Here is an 11,747-nt window from a genome sequence, read left to right as displayed (position 1 = left end):
TTGGCAGCTGGCACTTCCTGCGATGTCCCCATGCAGTCCCTGGGAGGGTCTGAGGGGTACCCCAGGGGTACTCACCCCAGCTCAGGGAGCAGCCTCAGCCTGGCTCAGGAACGACACTGCCCCGCCACCTAGGGCCTGCCACGTTCCTGGGGAGTCTTGAAGCCCAGAGCCATCTCACTCACGCCGTCTTGTGTGGCAAAAGCCCATCAGGCCCAGGCTGTGGGGCCCACAGGCAGAAGGGCTGGCTCTGGATGGAACATTTTGTGGGGAGGCCCCCGTGTCTGTGAAGGCCTCTGCCTGCCCGGAGAGGAGGTGGGGGAAGTGACTGAGGGAAGATTTCAGCCGAATCCCCCTACTCTCCACCCCCTGCCTGACACCAGCTGTGGAAGGAGGGCATCAGGACCGCAGACCAGGCCACAGCAGGGAGCCCGGCAGAAGGATGCCAGGTCAAACCACAGGGACTTCTCTCAGGCTGAAGCCCCAGGAACCCTTGCAGCTGTCCTAGGACATGGTGGGATTGGAACAGAAACCATCCTGCTGGGATCCCCCAATTCTATCTAGGCAGCTACAAGTGTCCCTCAGGAAGCTCCTCCAAACCCCGTCACCCCGAGAAGCCAGGAGAGATCTCTAAGATTGGGACACTGCCCTCTCCCTGGGCCAACTCCAGCCCTGCAAGGAGGCCCCAACCCACTCTGGTTCTCACCTGGCTTCTTCCTCCAAGGGTGGAGACTGCCTCCCCAGTCTCTTCACCCCCAAAAAAGCAGCACAGCCAAGGCCCAAGTCAGAGAAACTGTGTTGCTGACTTAGTCACAGCAGGAAACGACTGGAATGGGGTACTGTCACTCACACACTCACACCTGTGCCCACACACCCCCACGCATGCACACACACAGACCACATCCGCAGCAGGTGGGCCTGGCCAAGTACCCGTGATACACTTATTGGAGGCCCAAAAATAAAGTAAGGGGGTGGCGCCCAGGAGGCCAGGGAAGGGGAAAGCCCAGTGGCCTCATGGTCTCTCTCATCGAACTCCGAAGCATCCTTCCATGGCCCTGGGCCCCCGAGCGTCAGGGAAAAGAGTGAGGCTGGGACCGGTATGGGGAGGCCTCTCCCCTGCCTGAGTGTAGAGTCCGTTCTCAACAGAGACAAAGCTGCCACGTGCAAGGATGGGTGTGGAGGCCCAGGCGGCAGGGCCCTGGGGCCGGTGTGTGGCGTGGATGGGGAGCGATGCCCACCCGTTGGGGTGAGCCGTGTCCAAAGTAGCTGGGCAGAAGCTGAAGCTGGTGTTGATAGTGGCATAAGGGTCGTGGAGAGCAGCCTGGGAGGCCTGGCTGGGCGCCTACACGGGGGAAGGAGGGTCAAGTGAGTCTGTACAGCTTGGGTCCAGCTCTGGCCCCAACTCCCCCTGCCACCTCGTCCCTAAAGCAGCCCCCCTCCTCACCCATGCTCGTGCTGTCAGTGCCTGGGAGTTGGTGTGGGACGGCTGGAGCCTAGGGGTAGGGCTGGGAGAGAGCAAGGATAGTCAGAGCTCTGCAGGGCATGTGGCCAGCCCAGTGTCAGGGGAATGTGAACAGGGCCCAGGTCTCACCGGTGCTTCTGTCGGCGCAGCAGGTGAAGGAGGTAGCCACAGCCAAAGAGGAGGACTCCTGAGACCCCCAAGATCCCTGCCAGGTCTGCCCGCAGAATGGGGACAGGAGTTGGCGGGGCAGAGAGACCTGGGCACAGAGACAAGAATCAGATGGGTGGCCAGTACCCGAGCCCCTCCCTGCCCTCCTGGGCCCCTCGTCCTGGCCCCACCTGGGTCTGAGCTGGGCGGGAGGCTCCCACAGGCCTCCCAGGAACCTTCAGGGAAGGATGCAAACTTGCAGCAGAAGGTGGTGTTGGCGCAGGGGCTGCTGGCCCCAGACTCTTCCAGGGTGAGAGAGATGCTGCTCTGGGTTTCCCAGCGGGCCTGGCGAGCAGGGGCCCATTGCCGGGTGCCAAGTTCTGGGTGCAACACAGCCAGCTTGGTCCCCCCAGCACCATCGGGGCCTCCCCAGCTCACAGTCACCAGGGAGATGGAGCCAGGCCCCAGGAACCCACAACGGACAGTGAAGGACGAGAGCTCGGTGGCCTCCATCCGAACTTGCACCCACACCTCTGGGGTCCCTGTGGAACAGCAGCAAGGTTGGTGGGCTGTTGTCCTACATCACCCTCCCTGCAGCCCCTGCCCCTCTCTGGTGCCGGCACTCACCTGCAGTGACACACAGAGTCAGCAGCACCCAGGGCAGGGCCAGGGTCTGGTGCCCCATGGCCCCCTCCAGTCTGGGATCTGGGGACTGCAGGGCCGGCACCTGTGCCTCTGTTCTCATTGCAGGAAGTCTTCATGTTGTCAGCAGCCAAACAGCCACTTCCTTCTCCCCTCTCACACCTTCCCCAGAGGTGGTGAACACAAGGTGGCTGATTCCCTTCTTAAAGTGACAGTGAGGGCCTGCTCAGTCCCCAAGGCTGTGCTTCCGGGTAACAAGGCAGGGTGGCACAGGTGGGTGAGAACCCAGCGCTGGCTAGGCCTGGGGAGGCCAGGGGAGGGGCAGAGTAGCTGCCAGGGTCTGGAAGGACTCCCCTTCCCTGGACAGCAAGGGATGCCGGGCCTCCCTAGGAAAGGGCTCTGTCCCACCCCTCACCCAGCTAAGGAATCTGGGAGGAGAAAGTCCCTGGGAATAGGAAGCCAGCAGGGAGGACCTGAAAGCCAGCCCAGTGTGCGTGACCCGCCACCAATCTGACGTGGGTCCCACGCTTACACCTACAACCCAGGCCTCCCCAACAACCCCCAGCCTGACTTGCCTACTGCACAATCATACCTCCTGATTTACCCTGAACGTACCCCATACTGGGCTCTGCTCCAGGCGCCGTCTCCCTTGTCATAGGTGATGGCAACTGGCTTCTGGCTGCTCAGGACCAAAGCACAGCCACCAGTGCCTCTTCCCTTTCACCTCCAATGCACCAGGAAATCCTGTTGGCTTCTCACCCTGACCAAAGGACCACTTCTTCCAACACCCCCCAACAACCCCCAGCCTTCTGACTCCAGGCCTAATATTCTCCTGCATGGAAGAGCAGAAACAATGGAGAATTGGCCTGGCTGGTTTCAGTTCTCACCGCAGTGGCCAGAGTGACCCTTCTGAACCCAAGTCAGGCAGGCCACTGCCCTTCTTGACTCTCACAGCCCATGACACCCAGAGTCAACGCCTCAAGGACCATCCATGTCCTGCCATCCCCACCTCCCCTGCCTTCCTACTTCACGTGCATACCTCTGAGTTGAATTAACAGCAGCAAGATTTGGAGGTGACCAGGAGGAAATGGGCTGGCCCTTGCCATGAGGTGTGCACAGACAGGGAATGAGAGGCCAGCACTTTAGGATGAGTCCAGGAGTTTAAGACCAGCCTGGGCAACATGGTGAGATCCTATCTCTATCCAAAAAAGAATAAAAAATTAGCCAGGCGTGGTGGCAGGCACCTGTAGTCTCAACTATTTGGGAGACTGAGGTCGAAGGATCGCCTAAGCCCAGGAGGCAGAAGTTGCAGTGAACCATGATTGCACCACTGCACTCCAGCCTGGGTGACAGAGTGAGACCCTGTCTTGATAAATAAATGTTGCTCTGAATTGCTTCCCTGCTTATGTCACTTCAAGGATGCAAACTGACCAGAATGCTGCTAGGCAGCAACAGGTGACCCTTTCCAGGGATCAGTTTGCTTTGTGTGCTGTGAGCCGGAATCTAGGGTCCAGTGAGAGCCCAGGGTGCTGTCTTAAGGTTGATCTTGTCCACGGTGTGGTAAGGACTGAAGAGACAGCCCTGTCCCAAGTCACCTCTCTGGGCCCTGGTTTGCCCCTGTGTCAAAGACTCATCATGTCTGCTTAATCCTGTGGTGCTGGCTGGATGTGGTGGCTCATGACTATAATCCCAGCACTTTGGGAGGCTGAGGTGGGTAGATCACTTGAGCCCTGGAGTTTGAGACCAGCCTGGGCAACACAGTGAGACCCTGCCTCTACAAAAAATAAACATTAGCCGGGTGTGGTGGCTTTTGCCTGTAGTCCCAGTTACTCGGGAGGCTGAGGCGGAAGGATCACTTGAGCCTGGGAGGCAGAGGTTGCAGCGAGCCAAGATCATGCCACTACACTCCAGCATGGGCAAGAGTGAGACCCTATCTCAAAAAAAAAAAAAAATTAAATTAAAAATTAAAAATTAAAAAAATACAAAATAAGAATCCTGTAGTGTTTGACACAAACCAGGTTTGGTCTCTGGGGCAAACTCTGTCCCCTCATCCACACCCTGCAGCCCATAGTGGTCTTCATGGTACCTATGCAGCCAGTCACCCATGGCTCCCAATATTCTCTTCACCCTTTGCCCTTCACCAAGGCCACCTGTAGTGATCTCCACACCTGCCTCAGACCTGCTTTTACTGCTTTCTCCACTACCATCCCCCAGGCAGGGTGTGAGACTGGTGCAGAGGGGACCTACCTCAGGTGGCCTGGCCAGTGTAGATGCAGAGCACCTAGGACACCTGAGGCTGCTGCATATCTACCTCCCTAGTCCGAAAGACCCTTGCCTCCCACTGAAAGAAACCAAAAATGTTTAACCTCAGAATAGGCTTCTTAGCCATATTTTGGGATGGTTGACCAAAGGGCTTGTAGGCAGCTGTGGGCCTGCAACGTGGTCTTCAGTCAGGGAAATCCGCCTCTGCAGAGGAAACGGTGGAATAGACAGCAGATGCACACAGCCTTTCTCTGCAGTCTCCGTGTCTGGATCTAGGAAAGACAAACTGAGAGGCGGGACCCCTTTAAGGGTCTGAAGGACTTGCTTACCACAGGCTCCATAGAGCACCAGCTGTGAGGTGTCACCTGCAGAACAAGACCTTTGCTAGCCAAGTCTCTCCTCTCCCCTTCCTTTAACCTGTTTTGCTGTGCTCTGGGCCTCCCATTATTTCCGTAATTTCAAGATGGATATAAAAAGTGTCAACCATCTGGCTGTTTCTTTTTTTATATATTTTATATGACTTGTGCACATGTGTGCACACAATAACATTTTTTGTTGTTGTTGTTTTTAGACAGAGTCTTGTTCTGTTGCCCAGGCTGGAGTGCAGTGGTGCAATCTAGGCTCACTGCAAGCTCCGCCTCCCGGGTTCACACCTGGTTAACATGGTGAAACCCCGTCTCTACTAAAAATACAAAAAAATTAGCCAGGCGTGGTGGTGGGCACCTGTAGTCCCAGCTACTCAGGAGGCTGAGGCAGGAGAATGGCATGAACCCGGCAGGTGGAGCTTGCAGTGAGCCTAGATCAACTGGATGTCAATGTCCCCTATTCATGGGTGGCTATCTCAGTCCTAGCACTGCTTCCACTAGAAGAGTCTGAGCTCCTCCATCCTAGCCTTGGTTCTGGGCAGCAAACAGCTCAGCCCTGAGCAGCCCCTGTTCTTCTGTAGGCCCGTGGGGCCCACTGCAGATAGGAACCCAGGCAGCTGATTTGGATGGCCTCAATTCCTGGGGTCAAAACACAGGGTTCTGGAGGGCCTAGTCTCACCACAGAGAAAGGGAAATGGCTATAAAAATCCAAAATATTTTTGACAGAGGACTAGAGGCCTCCTCCTCCCCTAAATGCTTTGGCACTTGATACAACCTTAGGGAAAAGGAAGGAAGCCAAGAAGACTCAGGAGTTAAATTTTCTCAGTAGCTGGCCAGAAAGAGCTTGAAATTAGAGGAAAAATAAAGTTGTTTCTGCTCACCTGAGTTTGTAAAGACTTGTGACTGCTGCATTTATTTTTACATGTATGTTTTAATGTTGTGAAAAGGGCCGCTTTTGTTCCTCTGTAACTTTAATTATAGCTTACCCTTTATCACAGTAATACAGCTAATGTGAGGTAGCGTCTTCAGTGGATACTATGTGCTAAACTCATTCTCGGTGATGCACATACATCAGTTCCATACTTAACAATCACTTTATGTGGGATATAACTTGCTCAGGGTGGAAAGGCTACTTACACTGTGAAGCCAAAATTTAAACTCTGACAAAAATTTTCACTTCAGAACCCATAATATTCAGCATTATGCGGAGCTGCCTTCTCCCACACCTTGGTTAAAAAAATAAAATTGAACTGCAAGATTGTGTCAGCAAACGGCAGTCGTCCTCTCTGCCCTGGCAGTGCAGAAGTCGGGAGTTGAACCCATGTTTCTCACCAGGTTAAGCTGACTTGCTAAGTTGGGATGTGACCTCAGAGACAGAGGCTACTCCAGCAATACAAGATGCTTTATTTTTCAGCTTCTACCTATGCCACCCAATCCCTTCACTGGGCCTAACTTACTGAATCAAATTAAGTATATTTCCCTCCAAGTTTCCCCAGGATTCTGGGCTCCTTTGCACACTACAGGTCTTCTCTAAACGCCCCGGGTTTATCTATCCTTTGGTGAGTTTTCAGCTCTTCTCCTTATTTCTCTGCCCTGTCCTGACCAAAAATCTTCAGTGCCTGTTTCTCTCTGACATCCAAATCCCACACACATCTAGGGGTAATTGGTGAATCTGAACTGATGAGTGACTCGTTTCGTGAATCCTTTCTAGGATCTTGGTATTTCATCCTATCCCAAGGGAAGGCTCTAAAGAGCTCAAGGAAGACCTCACCATGTCTATGTGTGAGAAGAAACCTTTCACCCCTTCACTATCACACCCTATCATCCAAGCACACATTCCTCTTTCATCCCATAAACCCCAATCAGTGTCACCTGGAGTTACAAGGATGGGGCGACTTATCTAGTAACTGAAGACTCTCAGTAATCTAAAGAAAAAAAAAAATCTCTTCACTTTATAACTCAGGAGACAACAACAAGTCACTTCTGGCAGAGCTCATGGCCACAGCGCAAGTTTAAAAAGGTAAAGCCTTATTGAAAATCATTAAAAGTAATCTTAAAACAATTATTCGGGCCGGGCGCAGTGGCTCAAGCCTGTAATCCCAGCACTTTGGGAGGCCGAGATGGGCGGATCGCGAGGTCAGGAGATCGAGACCATCCTGGCTGACCCGGTGAAACCCCGTCTCTACTAAAAAATACAAAAAGCTAGGCTGGCGAGGTGGTGGGCGCCTGTAGTCCCAGTTACTCGGGAGGCTGAGGCAGGAGAATGGTGTAAACCCAGGAGGCGGAGCTTACAGTGAGCTGAGATCTGGCCACTGCATTCCAGCCTGGGCGACAGAGCAAGACTCTATCTCCAAAAAAAAAAAAAACAATTATTCAATATTAACAGACAATGCCCAGCAGTGCCATGTGGGAGGCAAGCCACCCAGCTGCCAAGGCAAGAGACCAAGGGCACAAGCTGTTCCAGTATAATAAAGAAAATATACAGAATAAGAATAGTTATACTAGAAATATAGATATGATTATATATGAATATCACTAACCATTAGTTTATAGCATTACTCTTTATTCCAATATTATAATAATCTTTGTTCTACAATCATGACCTACGAAAAACCAGGCCATACAGAGATAGGAGCTGAAGGGACACAGTGAGAAGTGACCAGAAGACGAGTGTGAGCCCTGTGTCATGCCCAGACAGGGCCACTAGAGGGCTCCCCGGTCTAGTGGTAACGCCAGTGCCTGGGAAGGCACCCGTTACTTAGCAGACCTTGGTCTAGTGGTAGCAGACCGGGAAAGGGAGCCTCCCTTTCCCAGGGGGAGTTAGAGAAGACTGTTCCACCACCTCTTGTGGAAGGTCTGACAGTCAGGCCTGCCCACAGTCATCCAGAGGCCTAACCGTTTCCCTGGGATGCTGTGCTTCAGCAGTGACGCACCTGTTTCACTTTCATGTTCCGCTCTGTACACCTGGCTCCACCTTCTAGATAGCAGTAACAGAATTAGTGAAAGTATTAAAGTCTTTGATCTTTCTGAGAAGAGCATAGAAGAATGACGTAAGCTGTCCTCTCTCTCTGCCTCGGCTACCTAAAAGGGAAAGGCCCCCTGTCCGGTGAACACGTGACTCACATGACCTTATCAATCACTGGAGATGACTCACACTCCTTACCCTGCCCCTTTTGCCTTGTATACAATAAATAGCAGCGCGGTCAGGCATTCAGGGCCACTAGTGGTCTCCACATCTAAGTGGTAGTGGTCCCCTGGGCCCAGCTGTCTTTTCTTCTATCTCTGTCTTGTGTCTTCATTTCTACAATCTCTTGTCTCCGCACACGAGGAGAAAAACCCACAGACCCAGTAGGGCTAGACCCTACAGTGCCAGACCCTGAAAGGCACTGCTCTGCATCACTTGTCAGGCTGGGCAAAGGCCTCCGTGCCTGCTACCTGAGCTGGCCTCAGCTCGGTCCAGCCTGGCCTGGGCCTGGCCAGTGGGAGGTGCTGCTGAGAAGCCGGAGCCCTGGGCTGTCCCAGCTGGCCGGCAGGGGGCTTGCTGTCACGAACCCTTCACAGCTGAGCATGTCAAGGTGGAGGCATGCGCAAAAAATATCCACAGATGTTGTGCAGCAGAAATAAAGAAAAATTCTAATCTTTTAAGACACAAATATAGTATCGCTACTTGGCCTTTTGGCCAAGATCAAGTGTAGATAAAAACATTGTAAGTCATTATTCCCCTGGAATATGATCAGTATCCTGAGGGAAGAGGCAAACCCCCAGCCCATCACCACACCGCAGCTTGTGCACTTCAGGTTTTGTGCTCCCAAACAATGCCTATTCTCATGAGGGTACTGTTGTCTGCACTGGGAAATCATCCTCTGACCTGTTCACAAGTCTTTCAGGTGAAGATTTTCAGCGGGTTTGGATCTATTTAAAAAGCAATTAACAGCAAAGAGGAACCTAATCCACTTGCATTTGCCTGTTTTTGAGAGGTACTCCTGGCAGTTATGAAGGTCATTAAAATTAATATCAGAATAAACAACTTTTTTTTTTTGAAACGGAGTCTCGCTCGGTCGCCAGGCTGGAGTACAGTGGCGCAATCTCGGTTCACTGCAACCTCCGTCTCCCGGGTTCAAGTGATTCTCCTGTCTCAGCCTCCCGAGTAGCTGGGACTACAGGCGCACGCCACCACGACCAGCTAATTTTGTTGTATTTTTAGTAGAGACGGGTTTCACCATGTTGGTCAGGATGGTCTCAATCTTTTGACCTCGTGATCTGCCCGCCTTGGCCTCCCAAAGTGCTAGGATTACAGGCATGAGCCACTGCACCCAGCCCTAAACTGAACTTTCAACTGAACTTCAGAAAATGTTGAACCATGATTTAAAAAAATGTTTCTCACTTTGCTCTCACTAAACCCTTTTTTAAGAGCAAAAAGGTATTTTGCACTGTTAACCAATGAAATATTTTAAAACACTTATTTCATCAACTCATCTGTTACATTTTAAGTGTGTATAATATAGAATATGTTTATATAACTTAAAAATTTTTTTAAACTGATATAAATGTCCAAACATTGGGAGTCTTATGACTCTAAGGCCCTGTTCCAGTTGCTATGGCTACATAACAAACCCCTCCAGACTGAGTGGTGTAAACCACCATCTTATTATGCTCATGGACTCATGGTCAGGAATTTGGAAAGTGCACAGAAAAGATGGGCTGTCTCCGCTCCCTGATGCCTGGACCTCATCTAGGAAAACTGAAAAACAGGGGAGGTTGGATCATCTGACTCCCGTCTGTACTGAGTCTGGCAGCCAACATGGATGTTGGCTGGGACCTCGGTGAGGGCTGCTAGCAGGAACACTTACACACGGCCTTTTCCTTCGGCTGCTGGGCTTGCTCACAGAATGATGACTGGGTTCCAAGCGTGAACCCAAGTACAAGAGACAGGAAATGGAAACTGCCAGTTTCCTTAAAATCTGGGCCCACTAACTAGCACGGCATCATTTCTATCATCTTCTACTAGTGAAGCATCACAGAGCCCATATTCAAGGAGACAACCTAGACCCAGCCTCTCAATAAACAGCGTCAAAAGCTTTAGGGAGTATGGTGTCAAGCTCCCAGATTCAAAGGCTGTGACTCAACCCAGTGCACTGGGCTGCCTGGCTGTACACAGGTGTCCATATTGATGCAAAGCCCCCAAGCTGCTCTTATCCTCTTGTGAAGCACCCTTAGCTTGGCTGATATTTAAATAACTCAGGAATCTTTCCCCTCCCGGATTCTTAGAGACTCCACATCTTCTCCTCAGTTCTCCCACTCTGTTCCCTCATCCCATAAAATAGGCTCCTCTCTCTGGAGCTATTCTACCTGAATACAGGCTAAAGATCTCTCAATGAGTTAGCCTTCCCCCCAACCCAGCTCTAACTCCTTCGGACTCCTTTCCAAAAGGAGACCCACAACCCAATTTCTTCTAGCTTTTATCTGGGAGGGGCAGTTGGGGGCAAGGAAAGAGAATAAAAGGGGCGATAGTCTTGGCTAAGTGACCTGATTGCAGGAAATCATGGCTCTTTCTGCAGAGATCACTAGCTGGATGGCTGTATCTGGCCTAGGAGACCATAGTGAGAACCTGTCACTAAAGCAGGTGCCCATGATGGGAAGAACTGGAAATTATATCTAAAGAGAGAGGCTGAAGCGTTCCTTAAACCACAGAAGAAAACAGTGAAAATACAAAATGACAACAGCTGTCTTCAAATACTGCTTGTCAGAGGGACAAGAGAGAATAGAGGTGCTGTGCTGCTCCACAAGGCAAAACAAGAGCAAACGTCTGTCTGAGTTTCAAGAGGCCGGCCCTGAGGCTGCACTGCGGCAGTCTAGGTGAGAGATGATGGTGACAATGTGTGGAGGACATAGGCCAGAGAACATTTTTCACCAAGTCTTGACAGAACTTGGTGAAGAACTAGCTGGAGAAGGCAAGAGTGAAGGTGACATCTGTCACTTGGATTTTAGGGTTGGACATTTACAGTAACTCCTTAGTTTCATTTTAACTCTTAGATACTGTAATTTGATCAAATTCCAAATTATGACAGGTACCTTTGGGATGACAGGATAAAATTTCCTTTGGAAAGAACCCCTGGGTGAAGGCTGCCAGGACACATGGCCTGGCCTGGCCCGCGTGGGTGAGACAAGCAGATTTACAAGTTCCTGCTCTCCCACCTGTCAGCACAACTTTCACTGCTGCAGAGGCTGTGGCCACTAGATAAACTACTCACAGGCAGTCAATCTCTCCCTATCTCCACTGGCTCACCCCGCCTCTCAGTTACTAAGCAATACTTCCTGGAGAGACTGTAGACAAAGCACCTGCGGGGTGTGGGGACACCTATACACTGGGCCATGGGACAAGGCAGACGAAGAACCTGACCTCCATCAGTTTAACGATCTTATTAAGCCACACCTTGGGAACGTGTGGATTCAAACATGTTTATTGAGCGAATCATTAGGACAAAAAATAGGCTGAGAAAGATGTTCCAAAAATCCAGGAAACTATGGGCTCTTTCCATTAGACACAGAGAGGCGCTGCCCCTCTCCACTCCAAACAGAACAGGAAAAAGGCAGGGGTACTGGGTCACAGTGCATTAGGGAGGACAGGGTCTCTCAGCTTCTCTACCCCAACATCACCAGAGGGAAAGGTTAGGTTAGAAAAACAATGCCCAACTCCTTCCCCTCAGAGCCCAGGGCTGAAGCCTGGGGGAATGCTTCATTTTGCTCCTTTTCTTTTTGCCTTTTCCAAATGGTCACATCCTTGAGGTAGGGAGTGAAGCTGGGGAGGGGCCCAGTCATGTCAGAAATCCTATAATGAGAAAGATGAAAGGAATACACAGGACACAGCAACA

The 11,747-nt window shown here is 51.4% G+C and overlaps 2 protein-coding genes across 16 annotated transcripts in view; both read right to left on the bottom strand.

Annotated features, from left to right (window-relative positions):
- Positions 1-773: 773 nt before the first annotated feature.
- PVRIG (PVR related immunoglobulin domain containing) lies at positions 774-5,005 on the bottom strand. Of its 5 annotated transcripts, none has more exons than XM_033192075.1 (7): positions 4,615-5,005; positions 2,864-3,446; positions 2,234-2,492; positions 1,798-2,148; positions 1,589-1,715; positions 1,442-1,502; positions 774-1,339 (listed from the first exon to the last, which is right to left on the bottom strand). In XM_033192075.1, exons 3-7 carry the CDS (start codon positions 2,349-2,351, stop codon positions 1,022-1,024), a joined length of 975 nt encoding a protein of 324 aa, XP_033047966.1. In that variant the 5' UTR covers positions 2,352-2,492; positions 2,864-3,446; positions 4,615-5,005; the 3' UTR covers positions 774-1,021. The 5 variants fall into 5 exon arrangements, with proteins under 5 accessions (XP_033047966.1, XP_033047967.1, XP_033047965.1 ...); XM_033192076.1 differs by having other exon boundaries at positions 2,234-2,487; XM_033192074.1 differs by having other exon boundaries at positions 2,234-2,450.
- A 6,309-nt stretch (positions 5,006-11,314) lies between these two features.
- STAG3 (stromal antigen 3) overlaps positions 11,315-11,747 on the bottom strand; it is a 39,778-nt gene continuing 39,345 nt past the window's right edge. For 10 of the 11 annotated variants that reach the window (XM_033192049.1, XM_033192053.1, XM_033192057.1 and 7 more), the window contains one exon: positions 11,319-11,704. In XM_033192049.1, coding sequence (XP_033047940.1) covers positions 11,696-11,704 — 9 coding nt within the window. In that variant the 3' untranslated portion in view covers positions 11,319-11,695. Of the gene's footprint in view, positions 11,705-11,747 lie in introns of all 11 variants that reach the window. The other variant, XM_033192056.1, reaches the window with a different exon arrangement.

The sequence above is a fragment of the Trachypithecus francoisi genome, unplaced genomic scaffold (genome assembly GCF_009764315.1).
Source record: "Trachypithecus francoisi isolate TF-2019V2 unplaced genomic scaffold, Tfra_2.0 Lachesis_group4, whole genome shotgun sequence".
In the NCBI taxonomy this organism is placed as follows: domain Eukaryota; kingdom Metazoa; phylum Chordata; class Mammalia; order Primates; family Cercopithecidae; genus Trachypithecus; species Trachypithecus francoisi.
This window is presented reverse-complemented; position numbering and strand designations above follow the sequence as displayed.